Consider the following 24,680-nt stretch of genomic DNA (forward strand, 5'->3'; position numbering starts at 1 on the left):
TCTCAAAATATAGAATGTTTCAATGAATTATGATACATTTGTTGGAGGTTTGAGCTATGACTGAACATTGAAGAGGTAGAAAAGCTCCTTGATAATAAAGATAGTCTGGAAGATGTGGGAACAAACCTCAGTTTGTTTTGTAGCATGCAAAGACCATAACATAGTTATATATTGTAGAGCTTGCCGGGGGGGATTGCCTGTATTGTCAACAATAAGACTATTTTGGGTTCAGTAAAAGTAATGTTTCCAAGCTAGATATTTTAGGATCTTGGCCAGAGCAAAAGACAGGAGATAATAAAGTAAAAAGAGTACTTGATATTATTCATAACCTGAACATGCTTCAAAACTGATAATCCCCAGACATCCCACTCGTCACTTTTTGTGTGCAATGTGGATTTTACAGATGCCCAAATCTGTCACTTCTGCCTTCTCTCCCTTGAATTTTTCCCCAGCGTCAAGTTCTTTGCATTCCATTTTTGACAACATTTGTAAATTTTGATAAACTCTTATCAAAACTTATTGATCCAAAGATTTATCCTCAGTGATTCCTTATTATCCTGGAGAGAAGTGACAAGTGGAGTGCTTCAGGGTTATGTCCTGGATCTAGTGTTGTTCAATAAATTTGTAAATGACTCCGATGAAGGAACAGGGGAGTGTGAAGTCGAAGGCAAAACCACAAAAATCTATGAACAGAGGAGTGTTCATCAAATACAGCACCGAAGTAAGTGATGATCGAGGGTCTGGAAACCAAGGACTATGAGAGTGCTGAGTATGTTAGGTTTCTAGGGAAAGAATGAGTATGATAGCTATCTTCTAATATCTAAAGGGCTGTCATGTCGGCGTTTTCAGCTACTTTAGAGTACAGGAACTGAACCAATGGATTCAAAGTACCAGAAAGGAAATTACAACTAAACGTTAAGAAGAATTTCCTGATGCTAAGAGCAGTTTGATAGTGGAATGGACTACCACAGAAGATGGTGGACTTTCCTTCACTGGAGCTCTTTAAACATAGGATGGAGGACTATGTGTACAGAGTTGGGCTAGATAACCCTTTAGCCTTCTCACATCTGAAGAGATGTCATGTGGAAGATGGAATGAGCTTGTTTTCTGCTTCTCCAGAGTGTAGGACCTGAACCAATGGATTCAGGTTACAAGAAAGCAAATTATAACTAAACACTATGAAGAAGCTCCCAACTGTAACAGTTGGTCAACAGGGAAATGAAAAAATCTTGGAAGCTGGTAGACTCTTTTTTGTTGGCTATTTATAAACAGAAGTTGGGCAGTTACTTCTCAGGGATGTTTTGGCTTTGGATTCTCACAGAGTGTTGGACTTTCCTTCCAAATTTACAGTTGTATGGTTCTATGGAAAAACAAACTAACCATTTGCACAAGCCAAATTTAATCAATACAGCTATTCCAGTATGGAGAGAACTAGGTTGCTGAAGACCATCCTGTTCAGAGAAGCGTTCCCAGGCATTGCATAACTGTCACTTGCTATTTGATGTTCTTTTGTTGTCTGTTTTATTGAATCATTTCCTGTATTGCTATGTATTTTATATGTATTATCCTACTAGAAAGGCCCCTTCCCCTCCACCATTCCCTTCTCCTTTTGTGTCGTGTCTTTCTAGATTGTAAGCCTGAGGGCAGGGAACCGCCCAATTAAAAAGATTGTATGTACAGCGCTGTGTAAATTTACAGTGCTTTATAAATAAAGGTTAATAATAATAATAATAATAATAATAATAATAATAATAATAATAATAATAGGTTCTGCCTGCCTGCCTGACATATAATGATGAGGAGCTTTGTTTCAAAAAACAAAGAGTTGAAACCCTAGTTCAGCACTATCCTATGGAGGGATTCAAAGCCATGTATCAAAGAGCTAAACACTCAAGGTCCCCTGCCCCGTGGGCCAATATTTTAGTTTCTTTTTCTCACACTTAAAAAAAAAGATTCCTTTCGTCAAATTCCTAAAAAGGCTCATCCATTTAGGCAGGGTGGCTTTGAGCCTTCTTACAAAGTCACAAACTGAATGACACTCTCACTCATCCCTAACAGGAGTAAGATTTGAATCATGACCGCATTACAAGGGAAGTTAATTGTCTCTTTCTCATGAAATCTATTCTTCCCCAAACCAGCATTTTTCTCATTCAGAAAATATCTAGATCCATATCAAGGCTCCCCAAACTGCTAAGGTTGAAGAGAATTGTGAAATGCCTGGTTTGAATGCAGACTGTCATTTAAATCCCCATAAGACTCAACAGTTAGAACCATAGAATCTTAGAGTTGGATTGGAAAGGACCAGAAGGGTCATCTCACTCAACAATTTGCTATGCAGCAATACACAACTAAAACACCTCTGAAACCTGTCTATCCAACTTCTGTTTAAGGACTCCAAAGAAGAAGGCTCTATCACCCTCCAAGACATGTTTGGTGAAGAGAAGACTGAGTGATGACACGACTGCTCTCTTTAAATACCTCAAGGGCTGTCACAGACAGGAGAGTGTAGAATTGTTCCTTGCTGCAGCAGAGAGTAGGGCCAGGTATAATGGTTTTAATTTACAGGAGGATAGGTTTCAACTGAACATTAGAAGGAACCTCTTAACAGTGCACTCCAGCAATGGGACCAATTGCCTACAGAGGAGGTTGAGTTTCCTTCTCTGGACGTCTTCAAAAAGAGGCTAGATAGCTACCTGCTGGGGATGTTTTGGCTGGAAATCCTGCACTGAGCAGAGGGTTGAACTCAGTGGCCTGTGAGGCCCTTTCCAACTCTATGACTTTTAAGATTCCACTGTCAAGCAACTTTTCCAGTTGATAAATTCTTCCTAATATCTAGATGGAATCTCTTTTCTTGTAACTAGGATCTATTGGTTCATGTTCTAATCTCTGAAACACCAAAGAAAAGAAAAGAAAAGAAAAGAAAAGAAAAGAAAAGAAAAGAAAAGCTCACTACATCTTCTACATGGCATCCCTTCAGATATTTAAAGATGGCTACTATGCCACCTCTCAGTCATCTATCCTCCAAGATAAACATACCCAGCTCCTTAAGTTATTCTTCAAAGGACTTGGTTTCCATAATTTTTACCATCTTGATCTTCCCACTTCCACTTTCTCTCAAATGCACACACGTTACACTTGATTTTAGCCCAAAGGCCCAGAAAGAGACGAATGTCATTCTGGTGGAGCAGATGAATTCTAGATATACCATTCTCCTTGATAGAAAGACTGGCAGAAGAAAAGGTTTAAGAGTACTGCCATCTAGATGTTGTTGAGTTGCAGCTCCCAGCATCCCTTCCCATTAGTGATATTGTCTGGGGCTGCTGGTATTTGTGGCCCAGCAGTGTCTGGAGGGCTTCAGGATTCCTATCCTTGCTAAAACTGTAAATGCTGTTGCTAGGTTCCCCTTTGCTGAGAATCTCTGTGATGTGGAATTGGGGAAAGGCTGTCTCTTGGGTATTTTAGTATTCTCTAAATACTTTAGAGGAGAAACATTTGTGTTTTTGATGTGTTTAAAATATGCAGAGTGGGTGTTTCTTTTCTAAAAAGGGATCTGAGCTTCCTGGTCTGCTGTGTTAGCCTCTTAGTTCTTGCTTCCAAGATAGAATCATAGAGTTGGAAGAGGCTATTCCCTGCACAGAACATTCTGAGTTCTGTGCAAAACAAGCATGGGCAAATTTTGCACAGAATAAGTCCCAAAAGGTGAAGATTTCCAAGATGTCCAGGATTCTTCACACCACCTTTTCTTAATTCTCAGAAATCATGCTTTTCAATCATTTTTATTTTTTAAAAAAACATTCTTTCTATTCATAACTAATACTGAAGGTGATATGGATCCATGTTGACTACTGACCACTGACTAGTTGGTCCACCATTCCCTCTCCTTTTCAAAGGAGCCTGGATCCTGCTGGGATTAAACCTGCTTTATTGTGGTGGCTACAGCAGGTCAGCAGGAGTCATAAAGGAAGATACCGCAAGGTCTATCCAGTCCAACTCCATTCTGTCATGCAGGAAGACATAATCAGAGCACCCCGACAGATGGCCATTCAGCCTCTGTTTGAAAACCTCCAAAGAAAGAGACTCCAGCGCTCTCTGAGGGAGTGTGTTCCACTGTCAAGGAGCCCTTACTGTCAGGAAGTTCCCCCTAATGTTGAGATGGAATCTCTTTTCCTTTAATTACCATTGGAGTGTAATTAATTCAATGCAGAGTACTGTGTGCATGATTTTGAATTGTTTTAACCTTTCAAGCCTGGTCAAGATCCTAGATCAGCTACTTAGTTAAGTAGATTTAACTAAGTTAAATACACTTAATTAAGTAGTGTATCCTGGTCCAGTTTCCCCAATCCTGCTTTCTGGGCATCAGCGACTATGAGCAACAGGGCTTTGTTCTCCTGTTGGTCAGGTTGCAATAGACTGATATTTCCACTCCTCTTCCTCCAGCATGACAAGGAGAAGTATCAACCCTTTTGCTATTCCTACTCACACTGCAGATTGCTTGTAGGAGGGGATGGAAATACCAGTCTTCTACTTCTCAATCCACAAGAGAACAGACTTCCATTGCTCACAGTGCCTGATGCCCAGATTGGAGGGATCATGACAATAGTACCACAATTGTGAATATGTAGGGGCCATGAATTAATATTACAGAGTTACATGTATATAAAAGGGTAGTAAATTCCAGCCCCTGTCTTGAAATTGTTAAATTTCAATCTGTCTACAACTCACACTCACCTCCCCATATCTGGTTTGGCCTTTAGAGAAGACGGCTTGCTGTTTCTACTTCACATGATTCCTCTGTGCCTTCTCTTTTCAAAGGCTTTGGAAATCCTTTTGGAAATTCTAATCACAAGCCTTTTGCATCTTCCCTACTTATTAGCAATGTGCAGCGTTGTGGCTCTTTTTAAGTCCGTGAGAGTAAGCAGAGCAGTTTACCAAACACAAATTGCCTCCCTATTCCCATGGAGCCGACTTAATAGAGAACGAGAAGATAGTAATTGTTAATGAATAGTGCTGCATTAAGATGGCTCTCTGGGTCCATTTTATTTACTATAATTATGTGGAATGGCCTGTTAAGAGTGGCAAAAACGTGCAGAAAAGGGAACTTTAAGTTCTCCAAACATGCTTTCAGGGATTGGCAGCTATTAAGCGTTATCAGATAAGTAGTGAAAAGTGGATACGGATGATGGTTAGAGAAGAGGCTGCTGCAAGTGCTTCCAAAGTCATCTTTACTTTGAAAGCAAAGAAACATAATACAGGTGGAATCCTGTCAATATCTTACACATTCCCCCATGGAAGCAGTCAGAGATTTTATCACAATGCAGAATGGCTACGTTCAATTCAAGTTTGAAGAGGTGAAGGTGTGCATGTGATGCCACTGTGTGTGGATGTGAAGGAACATCTGGTTGAATATACCATTCAACAACGCAATTCAGTTGTGTAACATTGTCTTTTCACACAAGGTTTGCGTAGCACCATTAATGCATAACCCCACATGCCAAGATTTATGTTACTCAGCTGCAATGGAGAATCTCAGCCATTATTACTCTTATGATGTTATTGTTACTGTGAATTCCTCTATGGGACTAGGTGGATATTATACTCCAAAGTCCAATGTAAAAGGGAGGCATTCAATTCAAAGTTATGGAAATGGAGTTGTTCATTCAGTGCCATAGTACATGGCTACACATTGTACAGGGAAGTGTACGCACATTTGCTTGTGTGATCATTCCACATTCGGATTATTGGGTCCATTGTGCAACATTGCGTTCCTATCTAAGATTAAAATGCTCAGGCATTCTGGGGTTTTGTCCATTCTCTAAAGGAGAAATCTATCCCCCATATAGGTTTAGCACTTTGGATAACTCCTATAAAAAGTATTGGCTAAAACCCAGGGCACATTTGCATCCCTCACACAAATGGCATGGAACCTACCACACTGAGTTCAAGGCATAAGGGCCAACAATTGTTGAAGATATCTGGATTGCTTCAGCAGCTGAATTTGATGGACTTGACTGGACAATGCTCATAGCCAAGGCCGTATCAGGAAATATACCACTGTTTTGCTTCTGAGATAAATAATTGTATTCTTTCGTGTCAGACGGATATCATGCCCAGAACTCGATAAGTTACTGTTGTTATTGTTGGTGGTATTATATTTCTGATCTACTTCCCCCCCCCCCCCAGTGTGGAACTCAAATCAGTTTAAAACAAAGATAATTAAAATCCACAGCATTCAAAAGTTAAAAAGAAATTAACTATAAAAAAATTAGTACCATTTAAAAGAAGAACACACCACCCTCCAAGGCTGTAGCTGCATTGCAGAAATAATGCAGTTTGACACCAGTTCAACTGCAATGGCACCATGCTACGGAATCCTGGGATTTATAGTTTGTTTTGGCACCAAAAAATTCTGACAGAGAAGTGTAAACATCTCACAAAACTACAAATCCCAGAATTCCATAGCACTAAGCCAGAGCAGTTAAAGTGGTATTGAACTGCATTATTTCTGCAGAGCAGCCCAAGGCAGTTTGTCCCACTGCTGATGCATTTTCTTTCCTTGCTATTCAAGGGAAACCAAAATAGATCCATTTGAGCTACTTTTATACAGTTTTTAAAAAATACTTAAATGCCACAAGTTATTGGCGCATAATACTAAACACACTCTTCCTCTGCCCACTTTGTTATTGCTTCAACACTCACAGCAGAGCATGAGGCATAGCATGATCTAACATCAGAAAATACTGTATCTCTTCTCTACCATTTAGTGCTGCCTGCCACATCTACATAGTCTACAAGAATAGTGAAGGCAAGCCTTGGGGAAGCTACATCTGTAATGTATAGTTACACCATTGTTTGGGGGGGAAGAGGAAATTAATTTCATGTTTTTGTAATGTGTTACTTCCAAGTTATGCTTATCATGCCACTCCATGGTAAAATGTTTGTTTATGTGAAGGTGGGAAAGGAAGACTAAGACTATTAGCATGCCCTCCTGAATGAAATGCACCAACAGTATGATGATGCGTCAATAAGGGTAATATTTGGAGAATAAGCTCTCTGCCTCTCTAGACAGTATGGGAGGAAGAAGCCATTCCTTGTGGTTGCTGCTAAGAAAGCTGTTGACAAGGGTAGAGCTATGTTGGACTGGAAAGGGCAAGGCACTTGGGTCAACAGCCAATACAGGAAGAAGCTGTTCATAGACTCATAAAGTTGGAAGAGATCCCAAGGGCCATCCAGTTCAACCCCCCTGCCATGCAGGAACTCCCAGTCAAAGCATCCCCAACAGATGGTCATCCAGCCTCTGTTTAAAGGGATCCAATGAAGAAGACTCCGCCACACTTCCAGGCACCATATTCCATTGTCAAACAGTTTTTACTGTCAGGAAGTTCCTCCTAATGTTGAGGTGGAATCTCTTTTCCTGTAGTTTGCATTCATTGCTCCAGGTCCTATTTTCTGGAGCAGTAGAAAAGAAGCTTGCTCCAGCCTCAATATGACACCTCTTCAAATATTTAAACAGGTCTATCATATCACCTCTTAACCATCTCTTCTCCAGGCTAAACATACCCAGCTCCCCAAGTCTCTCCTCAAAGGACATGGTTTCCAGATCTTTCACCATTTTGGTGTCCCTCCTCTTGACACCCTGCAATTTTAACATCCTTTTTGAACTGTGGTGCCCAGAACTGGACACAGGATTCCTGGTGAGGCTTGACCAAAGCAGAATAGTGTAGCCGTATTATTTTCCTCAATCTACACACTATACTCCTGTTGATGCAACCTAGAATTGCATTGCTTTTCTTAGCTGCCACATCACATTGCTGACTCATGTTCAGCCTATGGTCCACTAAGACTCCTAGATCTCTTTTGCTGCCATCAAGCCAGGTGTCACCTATATGATATCTGTGCATTTCATTTATTTCTGCCTGTGCAGTACCTTACATTTCTCCCTGTTGAAATTCATTTTGTTAGATTTGTCAGCCCAGGATTCATTTCATTACAGTTTCTCAATAATCGAGAAACATGTTTTGACAACAATTTTGAATATTCTTGCCACTCGTAACCTGGGTATTAATGTATCATACTTTTTTCCTCCAAAATAAGTTAGGTCTCTTAGAATTTTGAAAATATACATTTGGGGGTACTCTCACTGGAGATTCTGGAAGTTGTGTTTTGCAGGTTCCCTTCATACAAAGTGGTCTGTTCCATCATTTACTGGAACGTCTTTTTTTCCCTTTTTAATTTTTATTCAAATATGGAAACACACACACACACACATATAATGAACATACAAAACAAACACTCTTTTCTTGAAGCTGCAGTTTGTCAAAATGGCAAAGATCTCAAATATTTAAGTAAATTACCATTATCTTACATTTGTCTATTCTAGTGAATCCCAAACTTTGCTCCCCCAGGTGTCTTGGACCTCAACTCCCAGAAGCCCCAGTCTGCTTGGCCAACAGTCAGGAATTCTGGAAGCTGAAGTCCTAAACATCTGGAGGACTAAAGTTTGGGAACCACTGATCTATTCCATTTCATTCAATTCAGTCTATCTCTGTAATTCTCATCCAGTCCCATTGACTAGTTTACATATTCTTGTTTTCCATCACCTTCTCTTGTTTTTTATTGCTTTTCCTGTCTATTCCATTTAATTTAATTTATTTAATATTTTATCCCCAATAATTCTCTATTTCTTTATTTTATTCCTTTCTCTTCTTCTTGTATCATCTACTGGAACACCTTTGGAGGTCTATCAGAACATGGTCCAGGTGGCATGTTCTGCAAGCTATATTTGGGCTGGCCCTTGATGTTAGCTCTCCAAGCTGCTCTTCCAAGCAAGGAGCAAGCTGAGCCCCTTCTCATCAGGAGCTGCCATCTGCATCCAGGTCCCTGCTTGCTTCTGCTTCTGGCTCGGGTGCCTGGCACAGGCAGACCAAACAGGAGAGCCAAGTGTCAGTTTGTGTTGCATTAAACCCTGAGTGATGATAGGGGAATCACTCGGCAAATGATGACACCTGTCTGTTTTGTTAAGCTGAGCCAGAGTTGCAGCTGCTCCCTTCCTCAGCTGTCAAAAATAAAGCCAACCCCTTTAGGATCCTCAGCATTCAGAGTTTGTGTTCTGAGCTCTTGAAGGCCCAGCTGAGCTTCTGCTCAGAAGTGGGAATGCATCCAAGTCTATCCCATTTGAGAAGCAGAAATACTTGTACATTCTTCATGAGGTGTGGGAAGGAGCCTTGGAAGAATGAATCCTGCCCTCTTTGCAGTTAAACAACAATGATTTGTCTCTGAAGATGCCAGCCACAGATGCAGGCAAAACATCAGGAATAATCTCTGCTAGAACATGGCCACATAGCTCAAAAAAAAACCATAAAAACCTATGGATGCCGGCCATGAATGCCTTCGATTTCACATTGTCTCAGGCCTGTTCACATCACACAATTATAGCACAATGATCCCATTTAAATTGTTATATCAGAATCCAGCAAAGCCCTGGGATTTGCATTTTAAGGAGGAGTCTTTAGAATATTCATCCAGGGCCTCACACAGTTACAACAGGGGTAGAAATTAAAGATATAGCCATGTTAGCTTGGAATTGCTGCTGCTGCTGTTGTCGTTGTGTGCCTTCAAGTCATTTGCAAGTTGTGGCAACCCTAAGGCAAACCTATCAAAGTGTTTTCTAGGACAGTATGCAAAGGGATTTTGTAGTACCTTTGAGACTAACTTGAGCAGAAGAAGTTGTAACGACAGCTTTCGTAGACTTGGTCTACTTCCTCCAATGTATGGCATAGTGGTTTTAGATTGGAGTACAACTCTGAAGAGCAGGGCTTGGTTCCCACCTTAGACATGAAATCTACTGGATGACTTTGGGCAAGTCACACTCTCTCAGCCTCAGGGGAAGGCAATAGCAAACCTCCTCTGAACAAATCTTGCCAATTAATTCCCATGATAGGTTCGCCTTAGAGTTTCCATAAGTTGGAAATGACTTGAAGGCACACAACACTCACAGACAGTATTCAAAGAAAGGACAGGTCCCAAACTTACCTGTCTATCTGAATTGTTCATGGATGACCAAATTAACCAAGTCAGAGCAGCACAATGATTCTGAGACATAGACATTTCACTTTCTTGCTTTAGTCATGGTTGGATGGTCACTTACCAACTGCCTAAAAAAAGAAGAAGTGAATTATTTCAAAAGAGGACATCATCAGCATGCAATTTGTATATGCTGATTTAGTTTATGTAATGGCAACACACACACACACACACCAAAAAGATTTATTCATATTTAAAAAGAAAAGCAATGAATCTCACCGCTGTGGGGAAGGTTGTGGACAGTTGATCTTCTTGCTAGGTAACCAGCTCCCAAAATGCTGGTGATCAATTGAAAGGCTTATCCATGCTGTTAACATACCTTAATAGTACAGTCAGCCCTTCTTATACACGGATTTTTTATACACAGATTTAAGCATACACGGTTTGAAAATGTTCCAAAAAAGTATAAATTTACCTTGATGTTCCATTTTTTATTAGGGACACCATTTTCCTATGTCATTATACTTAATGGGACTTGAACATACACGGATTTTGTTATTCACGGGGGATCTTGTAACCAAACCCCAGCGTATAACAAGGATCCACTGTAATTTCACTTCCATGGTGCTACCCTATGGAATCCTGATGCTTTTTAAATCTAAATATTACTGGAACTTATCAATGGGCCACAAAAAACGTGCAATGGCCAGTTTCCCACAGCTTCTTGCCATAATCAGTAAAACACTGTGAAGTAGGTTAAGCCCAGAAAGCTTCATGGTCAAATGAAGACTGAAGCCAAGGGTGCATCTACACTGTAGAAATAATGCAGTTCAACACCACTTTAAGTGCTGCATCTCCATACTGTGATATCTTGGGATCTGTAGCTTTACAAGGTCTTTGACCTTTTCTGCCAAAGACTACTGATGCCTCAGAAAACTACCAATCTCAGGAATCTGTAGGATGAAGCCGAAGCAGTTAACGTGGTGTCAAAGTGTATTATTTCTACAGTGTAGATGCACCTCTGGATCTGTCAGGAAAATGACAGGAACTTTCAAAACCTCTGGCTTTATCACACTCAGTGAAAATATAACAACAACAACTGACCTCTCCTCTCTTTTGAGGCAGGGAACAACAATGGATTAGACACTGTCTGGTGTATGGGGATGGAGTAATGCTACATGTTTAGATTGTGTGTTATATAATGAACCGTTCCTGTTTTCTTGTTTGCTCTGTGCTTGGATCTATTCTATTAAGAATTAATGAGGAGAATCATTCATGCATTATCCAATTAAACTCACCAATAAACACATCTGCCTGTCCAGCAGAAGCGTCACCTGGCAGCCTGAGAACCAGATCCAGGAAGAAAGTTTTCAGAGTGCAAGGGCAAGGGAGGTGATTGGAGCCAAGGGCTGGAACTGCAGGGCCAACCCAAAGAGTTCATTGATCTTCTACATATTGTTTGAATTTCTCAATGGACCTTAAAACAGTTGCAATTGCTAGTTTCATGCCACCTCAATATGACTCCATACTATCCAATGTTGGAGAGTGTAGTAGCTGGTAGATGCCACATTAAATCAGGCTTTAGCAAAGTCATCAGCTAGTTTACCAAATCAAGGAAACGATTTCTCTTCTTGAAAGGATGTCACACTGAAGATGGAGCAAGTTTGTTTTCTCCAGCTCCAGAGACTAGGACCCAAAGCAATCAATGCAAACTACAAGAAAAGAGATTCCACCTCAACAGTAAGAGCTGTTCAACAGTGAAACAACCTCACTTGGAGGTTTTCAAACAGAGGCTGGATTGCCATCTGTCAGGAGTGCTTTTGTTGTGTATTCCTATATGTTGGGGATTGGACTGGATGTCTTTGTGGTATTTTCCAATTCTATCACTCCTACTGACCTGCTGCAGCCACCACAAGAAAGCCAGTTTAATCTCAGTAGGACCCAGGCTCCTTCCACAAGGAAAGGGAATGGCAAATCAACTAGTCAATGGTCAATAGTCAAAGTGGTTCCAAATCACCATCAGTATGAGAGACAGCATATTTCTATATATCATTTGGGGAATAAAAGAATATTAAAAATATTTTAAATGGTTGAGAAACAGGATTGCTAAGTATTGAGAAACAAATGAGTGGGGGGTGGTGGTGGTGATGATGATGATGATGATGATGATGATGATGATGATGATGATTATGGCTAACCTGCCTCAGCCCATAAATCAAGGCAGGGAACAACAGCAAATCAACAATTCACAAAGAACATTCATTAAAACATGCAGCAGTTTAAAAGGGTAGGTGCAATTGCACAGATGTCCTGCTGGTGGGCTTTGCACTAGGGGCCTACATTGACCATTTTGTGTAGAGAAGACTGTCCTCAGCCGATCTTTGCTGTTGTTTATAGGGAATCAGAAGGGAGGAAAGCCTCTCTATTAGGGAGAGTGTTAAGAAGCAATGGCTTAGAAAAGAAGAGAGGGCATGAGGGAATCAAGAGGGGGAGGGATACAGATGAAAAGGAAGAGGGGAAAGAAGCACAATATCTTTCCCTGCTCTCAGGCAGGCAATTTGAGAGCAGAGGCAGCCTGAGTCCCCAGGGAATAGCAGATATTACTTCCACCCTAGTTGAGCATGTTGGTTAAAAGTCTCCTTGTGCAGAGCCAAAGGAACTGGAAACAGCAAGTGAGCAAGGGAAAGAAGGACTGAGCAGTGTCCGCCAATGCAGTTTTGCATCTATCTCAGCAGCACAGCTGCATGGTAACAGAGAGATGGGTAGAGAGGCAGCTTGGAATCTGATGTACTTCCCCACAGAAACCAAAGCAATGACTTTCTTGTGCATACAGACTTTGGTCAAATTCCTATTTCCCAGCTTATCTACACTGGGGTGCAAGAAGGCAACAGTGACCAGACATCAGCAAGAAGGGGACTCTCTGGAACACCTCTGTAGTCCAGTCAGTGGCTCTTTGGATCAGGGATAGAGTTGTATATGGATACTGACCAGCAGCCAGTACAGTCTTCATAAAAAGGGGGGAAACTATATAAAGAGGTTCTTAACGTTTCCACATGTGGCAATGGAAAATGTGGAGTGTGATGGAGTCTTCTTCTTTGGAGGTTTTTAAAGAGAGGCTGGAAGGCCATCTCTTGAGTGTGCTTTGATGGTGTCTTCCAGCATGACAGAATGGGGTAGTTTGGATGGCCCATGGGTTCTTATCCATCTCTGTGATCCTTGTACAAAAATAGACAAATGTGAAGGGAATGGGGTCATTTCCTTCCATATCCTCCATTGGCCACACTGATGTTCCCAATATGATTACAGAATCACAGAGCTGGAAGAGACTTCAAGGGCCATCCAGTCCAACCTCCTGCCATGCAGGAATCCATACTCAAAGCACACCTGACAAATGGCCATCCAGCCTCTCTTTAAAAACCTCCAGACTCCACCATTTTCTGCAGGAATGTGTTCTGTCAAACAGCTCTTACTGACAAGAAGTTCCTCCTAATGTTGTGGAGGAATCCCCTTTTCTGTAGCTTGCATCCATTGTTACATGTTCTAGTCTCTGGACCAGCAGAAAACAAGCTTGCTCAATCCTCAATGTGACCCCCCTTCAAATATTTAAACAGGACTATTATATTATCTCTTAATCTTCTCTTCTCTAGGCTAAACATACCCACCTCCCTAAGTTGCTCCTCATAGGAAATGGTTTCCAGACCTTTTAAGATTTTGATTGCCTTCCTCTGAACACTCTCCAGCTTGTCAACCTCCTTTTTGACAAGCTGGAGCATGTCTAGAAGAGGATGACCAAAATGGGAACCAGAAGTTATGGCACTTCCTGTTTCATTTGTTAAGGAAAATGCAACATGGGACATACAGTAGTAGAAATAAAACATGTATGTGAAAGTCACCGTGACTAAGCAAAAGCAATTAAGAAGCCACACAGGTGATAAAGCTAATGTAATTTAGAAGTCCTGAATGCCAAGGACAGAATTATGGAATGTACAATTGGAAACACCTGAGATTCATTAAGTGTACAAGGTGAAATGATGAAACTCTTAAGTATGGGTTGAACTATGTGAACCAATCAAAATGAGTGTACACGCCCACTGGGTGGAAACTGACTAAGTGGGTGGTGTTTAACAATGGCTATAATAATTGCTATGTTTGCCTATGTATTTTGTGGAGTAGTTTGGATAGTTGTGGATAGTTGGAGATATTGTAGAGATTGTGATTGTGAGGGCATATAGTATTTTGTATATAGTAGAATAAAGTAGATCTTTTATATAAGACTACTGAGTTGTCTGGTGTCTTGAGTGAAGATACAAGAGCCAGCAGGATCCTGGAGAAGTTTGGAGACTTCTGAGGACGAAGAGTGAGAAGGCTTGGAGAGTTTGTCAGGGTCTCCAGCCTATTCTCTGAAACTCTGCTGCTTTGGAGAAAAGCATTAACCACTGGCCAAAACTGGTCAGCTCCGCTGCATAACAAGGTGGTGAGTTAGAGCCAGAGGTGAAGAGCTACAACTCCCATCATCCCTGACATCATTTTGGACCATTTGGGGGCAGACATTTAAGGGAGGTTGTCTTTAGTAGACAATGGAGTGTTGCAAGTTTATGGGGCAGGGGGCAATACCAGATCATGATGCTGATTTTTGTGCTGTTTTTTTCCCCCCAACATTAAATAGTCCCCCTCGGGTTTTGTTAATGCTTTTGAAGCTTTCAGAGTCTTTAGGGGGCTGCAAAATGAGGTCCCAATGATTCATACACTGCACTTTCCTTTCATCAGCATAACCTTTGGCTGCAGTAGTATAGGTGACCAAGAGTAGTGACACTGGCCAGAATATTCTGGGCTGTGCCTGGAGTGTTGTGGCCCTGAAGCTCCCCTGAATTATTACCTGGATTGCTACCTGGGCACTCCACGGTGACACCAAGTGGTTGTCCCACTACACCATCCTTTGCTGCTGCCTGCATGAGTCCCTCCCTCTGAGGTTGAAAAAGAGGCACCCAGCATTGATCACTTGGCTGGGCACCTCCCTGTGACCTCAGAGGGAGCAACCCATGTCAGAGGGAGCAGCAGTGGGTGACGCAGCAGGACAATGTGTAAACAGATGCTTGCTGTCACTCTGGAGATCTCTGGACTTTTCTGGAAAATCCAGAACGATTGTGAGGTTTTGTTTTTTTAATGCAGTGATGGCCTGGATTCACTGCAGAACTGCCCTTTCCATATGAAGATAGTCTAGAGTCAAATCAAACCTTTGGCCCTGCATTGTGAAGATAGGGTAATGCAAGGGCAGGGGGAAACTATTTCATTTGGCTCATGTAGACATGCCCCAAGAGTATTCTTTCCCATGTCATTTTCTTTTACACTTTGAAGGGATCCAAATGGGAGAATTGCCAGGCAGATACATGCAAGGCACCCACTTAGAGATCGAATGGATTTGGCTCAATCAGCCGAAGACGAGAAGGCTAATCCTCCAAGACTAATTGGCAAAGAACTGAAAGGTTGGGTGCAATGGATTTTTCCATCTGACTTGATGGCAGGAGACAAGTTGCTCATGTCCCCTGTTACAGCAAGTAGCATCTCCATGGAAGATTCAAATACCACCAACTGACTCTTAAAACTTCCTGTTTTTCATGAAGGCTATTTCCTGGAATATTGTTGGGGGCAGAACAAATATGTGGATAACAGTTTGATCCCTTTTAATTATTATCTGATCAATTCTGATGTCATCTTTAAGCCGGAGAGATTGTATTTACATCCTTCCCTGCTTCACTTGCAAGAGGTTATATTGTCAACATACATCAGAAAGGGTGGAAGAAATCCAGTGGGACCTTTAGGACTAATCAGTTAATTTAATCATGAGCTTTTGTGAACCTCAATCTATGTCTTCAGGATTCCATACAAAATTGTCAGGGGCCCTAAAATGTAACCATAGTGTTATGATTGTATTGTATGAAAGAACCCACAGAAAGTTCCTAATGGTAATATTGACTGATATGCAACTAGGACTCTGTGGAAGAATACATGGAAGACTACTAACTTGGACTTTGGTTGAAGTTCTTGTAGACACTCTTGAGGGGCAGCACTCAGGATCAGAATTCTGTTGGTCTCATGTATGCTTAGTCTGCCCTGTGAAAGTGGTTGGACATTAGAGGGCTAGTTGGTGTGCATTTCATATAGACATTCCTGGGGCATAGCAATAAGAGCCAGAATCCTGTTGGTGTCTTAAATGCATGCTTAAGTTCCCCTGTGGAAGTGGCTGGACATTTTTGTCCAACACAGAATTTCCATATCCATTTAAATTGCACAATCAGATTTAAACTGGGTTTAAAGTTGCAAAAGCAGCTTTGAACTCAGTTTAAAATTGCAAAAGCAGATATTTACATGTGGTTTTATTGTGCATGGCTGTGTATTCCACATTGAGGCACTGTGCATAGCAAGTCTTATGCATAAGTGTACAGCAGTTGTGAATGGTTGTACCTGGATGCTTTGTATCATAATTCAACAGCACATTAGCACTGTAAGACTGACATGTAACTCCATGAGCATCTCCTTGATGCAAGAGATATTCAGAAGGTTTTCCTGGTATTAAACCAAGGGCTGAATGCTTCCTTAAAGACACAGAATGTTCACCCCTCCTACAAGGCTACTGTACATAAAATAAAATCGCTACACATCAAGTAGCTCCAGTATGTGTTGTGGCAGTGCTTGGTCTTTACACTTCCCAAGAACTCTTCAAAAAACATGTCCTTAGGTAAGAGGCAGCCTTTCTCTTCCATTTATCTCAGTAGAGTGTCTTGCTGCTGTTGTTGTTGTTGCTGCGGCTGTTTTCCCCACTGCACAAATCCACTTTCTTTCCTTTGAAAGACGATTTTCACAGGAAGATGCCTCTTCAGTTACATCCAATTACCACCCACTGAGAGCAACTTCAAATGCATGGATAGTAGAAGAAGATGAAACTCACCTCCTTGTTCTTTAAAAAAAAAAAAGTGGGGAAAAGCAGACTGCCCAAAATGGGGCAGGGGAGTTTTGGAAGGTGCAGGTATTACTGAGATCTTTGGTGAGAAGTGAGTAGTGCAGGCTGGTGACTGGGGTTCTCAGGTCTCCGAGCCTGGCCCTGACTCTCAGGCCATGAACCATCTCTGGTTCTCAGAGTAAGAGAGAGGAATCTCAGGATGGGAGCACTGTCTTGAAGTGTGTGTGTGTTCCTTGTTAGACTTCATTTTTATTTGAATGGAATCTCCCCCAGTGCAACTGTGGTTGTGTAGTGTGCAATGGCATCTTTAGAGGTTGCCCTTGTAATATCATATTTGAAATATCTAATATTGGAAGCTAAACATGATTAGCCCTGGTTGGTATTTAGATGGTAGAGCACCAACAAATAGCAGGTGCTATAGGTGATATTTCAGCAAAGCCACCTCTGGGGATTCAGCAAACCCCTATGAAATTTATGGGGTTGGTATAAGTTGACAGGCATGTTACCCTAAAGTTGGGGTTCCGAGAAGGCACCCACAAATTAATATGTTTTAAGGGAATTTTAATAGCATATATTATATTATATTATATTATATTATATATACATATTGGCTGGTGCAACATTCAGCCTAGGATCAACCCTGTGTATATTGGTCCCAAATGACACAGAACTCCAAAGGCAATTCCAAATAGTTTTTGCAGGTTTTTTTAGCAAAGAAATCAACACACACACACACACACACAAGAACTAACAATGCAAAGGTGGGGGGGGAGGTGAAAAGTAGAGGCCTTGCTAATGGTAATACTGTACCAATCTTGAGACCAGACCAAATTGCTTATGCTAAGGATTACTTCACTGCTAAATGGTTTTCCCAAGAGAGAAGAATGGTCAAGAGATTGAGGAAATGTCTGGACAACTGGCGTGAATATCTCAGACAAAGGAAAATTCCTACTACTGGAGAAGAGTTCTTTGTCTGTGTATGCCCAACTGCCATGGTTCCATCCTATGGAATCCTGAGATTTGTAGATTGTTGTGGCACCACAGCTGTCTGACAAAAAGACTACATGTCTCACAAAACTACAAATCCCAGAATTCCATAGCATTGAGCCCAGTTAAAGCGCTGACAAACTGCATTATTTCTGGGAGGGAGGCTTCATGATTGTGCTGTGATGATTTGTCTCTGGGTGCACTGACACACCATAGGGCTGTCCGTTGATTGTGTGATTGAGCAGACAGTCATGCAAGGTGTCCAATAGGCCAGTGACTGGCCAGGACAGAACAGCTTAGTCTCAAAAGTGTCACAAGATCTCTTTGTCTGCATTCGGTTCAAAGTTGTGGATGCAGAGTTGCTCATTTGATGCCGTGGTGCAAGCATGTGCACACAGGATGCAGATTCTGTTGGAGACGCTGGTGTGGGTTTGGTTGTGCAACACTGCCATTCAACACAAGGGTTGTGTATCATAATCACCCCATAACTCCATATGTGGAGCTTTATGCTATACAGCCTTGAGACTTGGCTCTATACATCCCTCTGGAAATGGTTTCACCTCTGTGGTTTGGGAAGAAAGGTGGGCTTTTCCACTACTATCTAAAGGTCTTAACTCATCTTGGGGGTCTACAGGCAGCAATCACGTCACCTCTCAACCGACTAAGCCGATGAGCACTGAGCTCCTTAAGTCTCACATCATAAGCCTTGTTTAAGCTGGTTCTTTAAGCTGGTCAGGGACGCAGAGCTTTCCTTTCCTTTCTTAAGTTTTTCTGGCCATTGTTGTATTATTATAGTTCCTTGTTGCTGGTTTGGGAAAACAGCTAGGAGAATCATGCACATTTTTGATGTTTCCAGTTAGTTTGATCAGTTCTGGAAATGAAAGCACCCAGCGACCAAATAATGTGACCTTTTGTGTACTTCCAGCTTTATTTTTGTTTTGTTTTTACCATGCTGCAAAGATTAACAGAAAGGAGGCTTAATTCTTAGCAAGGCTCACAAGGGTTTAGCTTTCACAACCTGTGGTCAACATTTAAAGTAATACAAAAAATCTGGGATGCCTGGGAGAACATCTAGTGTATTCTGAGGCTCTGAACATCCATAGGTCTTTTCATATTACACTATTAAGGTGCTATGATACCACTTTAACTGCCATAGCAACATGCTCTGGAATCCTGGGGTGCATGATTTAGAGAAGTCTTTAGATTTCTTATGTAGAGAGCTCTAGTGCATCACCAAACTACAAACTACAAAGTAATATGAAAGGCCTCTAGGTCAGCGTCCCTGATCTTGGCCACAGAGGTGATCTACATGCATGATTTCTGCTGGCTAAAGTAGTAAAGAAAAGGCAGCTGTAAAGGAGCAAAAGCCAAAGGATCAAAAAGAAGAGGAGGGGGAGCAATGGAGAAACTAGGAGATTGTCCTTACAGGAGAAAGGTATAACAATTGGGGGCTTTTTAGTTGCAAGATTTCTACAAGAGGATTTGACTAAATTTTGCAAATTTGTAAATGGTGTACAAGAAGAACAATGTTTCTTTTTTCTGCCTCTCCCTTTCTCTCTCATACTGGTACAATGGGGGTGTAAATATGAGCCTTCCAGATGCTATAGCACTCCAGTTCCTCATAACCCCAGCCAGTCTGAGGAATGGTGAGGGATTATGGGAGTACTGGAGCTGTGTCTGTACACAAGAAAAGAAACATTCCCACCCACTTCCTGCACTAACCTTTTTAGATGATGGCTGGGGCCAAAATGGGTAAACAATAACAGTTCTGATATAGCAATCATCTGAGACTCAGAATTATATAGCAAATATTGTGATGGTCAATGTAAATTACAATTGTAAAGAGACATATTGTTAACAGAGATGCAATAAGGCATGTAGAAAAGATGTAAAAGATGTAAATTCTATGACAATCCTCTGCAAAGGGCAATATACAAATAGTGCTGGTGGTGCCCAATTAATATACAATGTGCAAAATACATTTTTTTGCTCACTTGAACCTGTAATAGGATATACCTAAAAATTATATACCTAAAAATTCCAACTCCATAGCACTGACACTTTGTTTGCATAGTTCCTCTGGTGCATAATGCATTTTTAACAGGACCAGAGCCAGAACAGGAGGAGGAGTATGTAGACACTGCTACCAGTATTGGCTCATTGTGGGTGCCAGTTTTTCAGATCCCCACAGATCTGGAAACCCGAACAGTAAGCTGGGTTTTCCCATCAGTGTGGATGTGATCTAGTTCATCAACATCTGGAGACCCACCATTTTGCTAGCCCTGTATGAAAATGCAGCTTTTTCTATGCACTGTGCACACAGCCACCACTAAGGGGGGTGGGAAATGCGGGGAAATGAGGCTAATGACATTTTCCATCACTTCCCAAATTTCTAGTACTATAGTAGCTGCAAACATTAGTGGAGCACTTAGAAATAGTTTAGGCATCCAAAGAAAAGAGAGCAAAGTAACCAAGGATAAGTGAAGACAACAAATGGAAGAGTTCTGGGTATGAACTTTTTTTCATTGGAGATTATCAAATGAGTGTAAGGGGCAAAACACACAGCCCCAAAGCAGTGGCTTAACGCTGGCCCTTTCACTGCCAGATCAGGCCTGCAGAAACTGCACACCATGGGCCCAATCTGGTGCTTTGCTGCACCAAACAGAACCAGAAAAATGCTGGCAAAAGGGCACCCTTGCCACTGCTGCAGTGGCTTTTCCACATTTCTTTGGCTCAGTGCGTCTAAACACTGCGCCAAAGAAGTGGTGTGATGCTGCCTGCCATGCAATTGGGCTGTTGGTGTGACACCAGCATTGGGGCATGTGGCATGCCATTACCACGCCCCCACTCCACCCCAATGCCAGAATTTTATGACGGTCTGTTTAACCCCTAAGAACTGGAATCAAAGTTCAATATACATGTCTATAGCTGAATCTTATCAGTTGATGCTGTGACAGAGCTGTGGCTGGTCAGTCCTTCATTTTCATTGACGGGATTTCCCCATCAATTGCTGCCAATATCACCATTGTAGTATTACTTTCTTTATGTTCTTTCCACCACTACCTAGATCACACTGCCATAATGCCTAAACTGTTTTTTAAAAAGAAAAAATATATAAAATATAAAATGCAAAAGGCTTTCTGGTCAAGTAATAGGTCAAAGAGGAAGGGCAAGGAGGCTGGGAATTAGAGACTCGGGCCACCAATCCCTGCTACAGTGATTACAAACATGTGCAATAGGGTTGCTCCCAAACTGGTCTATATGCGATTCTTTTCATGACTGTGGTGAGAATGGGGGCTCATCGGATAATCTCTTCTGTCTCTCTGTCTGCAATGTTAGAACTTTGGGGACTGAAGGAAAATTTCCTTTTTAGGCACAGAAGTCTTGTGACGGGGGATGCCCTCGTTTTGTACACCCATAGCTATGCCTCTGGCCACTGAAAACCTTTTCCTCCTCAAACAACATTCCTCCTCTTAAATGGAAAATAAATCTGAATTGGCCATTAGGTGCATTGAGGATAATTGTCTGAAGCAGCAGAACTACAGTCTATTGGTCAAAAATCAAACTAACTGAGCGATTACTACAACACCCCTAGGAAAAATCTTGTTATGGAATGTAGGTTGGCTGTTTTTTGTTTTCTGTTTTGTTGAATACAAAACAAATCAAAACTACCCCAGTGTTTCTTCTTTCTCTCTTTCAGAATCCAGAAAAAGTGCTCGTTCCTTCGGTTACTTTAATTGTTGGCTGTGGAGTATCTTCCTTGACTCTTTTGCTCTTGATAATCATTTACATTTCAGTCTGGAGGTAAATGTTTTATGCTTTCTCTGTTTCATTTTCTCGGGGTACACAACTCATTTTCAGCAATTTTCTTCTTGAAGGAAGCAAGAAAGAAATTTAGCAAATTTTGTCCTGCTGCCAAAGAAAGTATTGTTGCACCATGTAGCTTTCCAAGCCTATTCACAATCGGAGGCTTATTCTCAGCAAAGTTTGAATGTGGTTGTTTTGCTGAACAACCTATGAAATAATGAGACCACAAGTAAAAGCTTGGATTGAAATATTGGCCACTTTATTTAAGCTTTGCTACTGTGTGCCTACGAGTCTTTTCTAACTTATGGCAGTGACCATAAATGAACCTATCATGGAGTCTTCTAGCACAGGGTCACACAATGAGTTTCCATGGCTGAGCAGGGAATTGATTTCCAGAGTCATAGTCCAATGCTCAGACCACTACCCCATGCTGGCTTTTTATTTAAACTATCCCTCTTAGGTTTTTCCTAGAGATGTGCAAAGAGGTGGAAAAACCTTGTGTGGAAGCAGCTGGGACAAGTAGTCTCTCCTAGACCTCTTCCCTAGCTTCCTGAGCCCCAGGGAGAACCCAAAAGTTGTGTTACTCCTCAGCTGTCCATTCACTGGAATACCAACTTGAGGATCCAATCCCCAAGTTTCATGATCTTTAGTGAGGTCTAAACCTCAGTCTAGTGCCAAGGACAGCCACCTTCTCCACCCTGGATCACATGACACATGGAGAAACTCCAGACACCTATCCATCACCCAATGGGTGCCATACATACTCACCAGAATCCTACTCCCCCTCCCTCTGCCACACTACCAGCTTGCAGTGTCTCTTGTTGCTGGCCTTCGGTTTGAACATCTTCATCTCCACTATCTCCAAGAAGCAATTGCATAGGTGGAGTGGTTCCCAATTCCTTGTGTATGGTCCACTCCTGGCAGTGATTTTCCTCCAGGGTGTTATCTTAATTATACTGTCCCCGTCATTTTCCTTATCACCCCCCCCCCCCCCCGGTTGATTCTGTAAAACCAGTTCTCCCTTGTTGAAATCTTTGCTCAGCAATGGAATCCCACTGTGTGAACCTGGGTAAGTCCTGCTCTCTCATCCTAAGAGGAAGACAAGGAAAACCGTCCCTTAAACAGATCTTGCCAAGAAAACCCTTTGATAGATTCACTTTTGGGTTGTCATAAGGTGAAAATGACTTGAAGGCACACAACAGCAAGAATGTGTCTTATAAGAAGGTCAGTGGAAAGCATGAGATCTGGCCTTCACAATGACAAAATACTGGTACATGAGAAATCATGTTGAGAAACATTGTTACTCTTCTTGCATTTTTTTCTTGTTTTGAAATTCCTGACCAGTTAAACCCCAAATTCATTTTTAAAACTCAAACTTGCAGTATAAGTTGGGGAAAGTATGGCTCAGGACCTATATTCAGCCCTAAAGTCTCTCTAGCACCACTCCATTTTTGAAGTGGAGGGGTGGTGGTGCCAATATGTCCCTTGGATGGGGCTGCCAAAGTGAAAACTGAAGAGTACACCTGTACCCTTAAGGGTTATGTCAAAGTAGGAATTTCAGAAGGTCTTGCTTGTTACCTGGTTGCGTGGCAAGCAACACTTGTTCTAATTCTCTCTTCTATTCAACCATTAATGGTGAACAAGCTGTCTCCAATTTTAACCCTATACTGTGGTGGCTGGGACAATTTTATCACTTCTCTCCAGGCCAGTTTAGGTCCAGGATATCACTCTCTGTGCAATGGGAAATCAACATGAATTAGGAAGGGAGAATTTGCGACTAGGTAACATGGCTGTGTGGCTAGAAGAAAATGGATACTATCTGAAGGTTACATGCCTTCCAACATTTCACAGATGAAATCAGGACACATGTGGCCAAGCAATGTCAGAGTGCAGTCAAGATGGCAAAAGCTGTCAGTGAGGTGGAACATGCAAGCTAGGAGAAGCTGCAGCAGTTTGCCTGTTCTTGGGTCTACTGGGAAGGGTAAGACTTCACCTCCTCCTCACCTCTCCCTCCTGCTCAGTTAACTGAGTGGAAACTACTTTTGGAGTTTGAACTCAGTTTTTAGCTGAGTTGAAGTAAGCTGAGGACAAAGGGGGTAAGTGGGAGGAGGAAAGAAACTAGGACATTTCAGAAGTTGCTGAAAAAGTGGGATGATGGAAGACTGCTAAATTGGAGGAGTTGGAGGTTGCATTCCCTTCAAAGAACCTCAAGGCAAATACAGTGACTTTTCCACATTCACTGGGGTTAGGAGTGCAGAACCTCTGTGAAAGTGGAAAAACCACAAATTGAAAAACACTATTTTTTATTTGAGAGAAAAACCTCTCTATGAAATTCTGGGTCCTCCAACACAACTCTCTGGTCAACCTCTGGCAGAGACTGGCCAAATAATTGTGCTGGATGACTTACAAAGGACTGTATAATGACTGAAGTATAATCTCTAGGCCCTCCAGCAGAACTCTATGGTCAACATCTAGCAGAAGGTGAACTTATAGTCATGTTGAAAGATCTAGAGATCCCTAGATAGGATATATTAATCAAAACCATGAATAATTAAATTCACAAAAGTCAAAGGCACAAATGTGGAGGGTTGATTGTGCAGAGGTTTCTGCTCAGGAAAAACTGCCCTCTTCAAGCACTCAATGCCATGCCCTGCTCCAGGAAAGCCTGTACTAAGGTGATTCATTCATAATCTGACATGAAGGAGAACCAGGCTCCTTAATATGCTTCAGCTTTATCCAGACTCTGTGATTTAGTTATCTGTACATACAAGGGGAGCTGTAGCTAGTGTTTTAATCCTCTGTAAGCCGCCTTGATCATACCTATGGAAAGGCGGGGTATAAATAAAATTATTATTATTATTATTATTATTATTATTATTATTATTATTATTAGTGTGTTTGGTCTTTG

The 24,680-nt window shown here is 41.6% G+C and overlaps 1 protein-coding gene across 2 annotated transcripts in view; it reads left to right on the forward strand.

Annotated features, from left to right (window-relative positions):
• The window catches only part of LOC121929579 (adhesion G protein-coupled receptor B1-like), a 222,386-nt gene that overhangs the window by 86,551 nt on the left and 111,155 nt on the right, over window positions 1–24,680 (forward strand). For both annotated transcript variants that reach the window (XM_042465272.1, XM_042465273.1), the window contains exon 10: window positions 21,666–21,769. In XM_042465272.1, the coding sequence (XP_042321206.1) occupies window positions 21,666–21,769 (104 nt within the window). The remainder of the gene's footprint in view (window positions 1–21,665; window positions 21,770–24,680) is intronic.

Source organism: Sceloporus undulatus, chromosome 4 (genome assembly GCF_019175285.1).
Source record: "Sceloporus undulatus isolate JIND9_A2432 ecotype Alabama chromosome 4, SceUnd_v1.1, whole genome shotgun sequence".
In the NCBI taxonomy this organism is placed as follows: Eukaryota; Metazoa; Chordata; class Lepidosauria; order Squamata; family Phrynosomatidae; genus Sceloporus; species Sceloporus undulatus.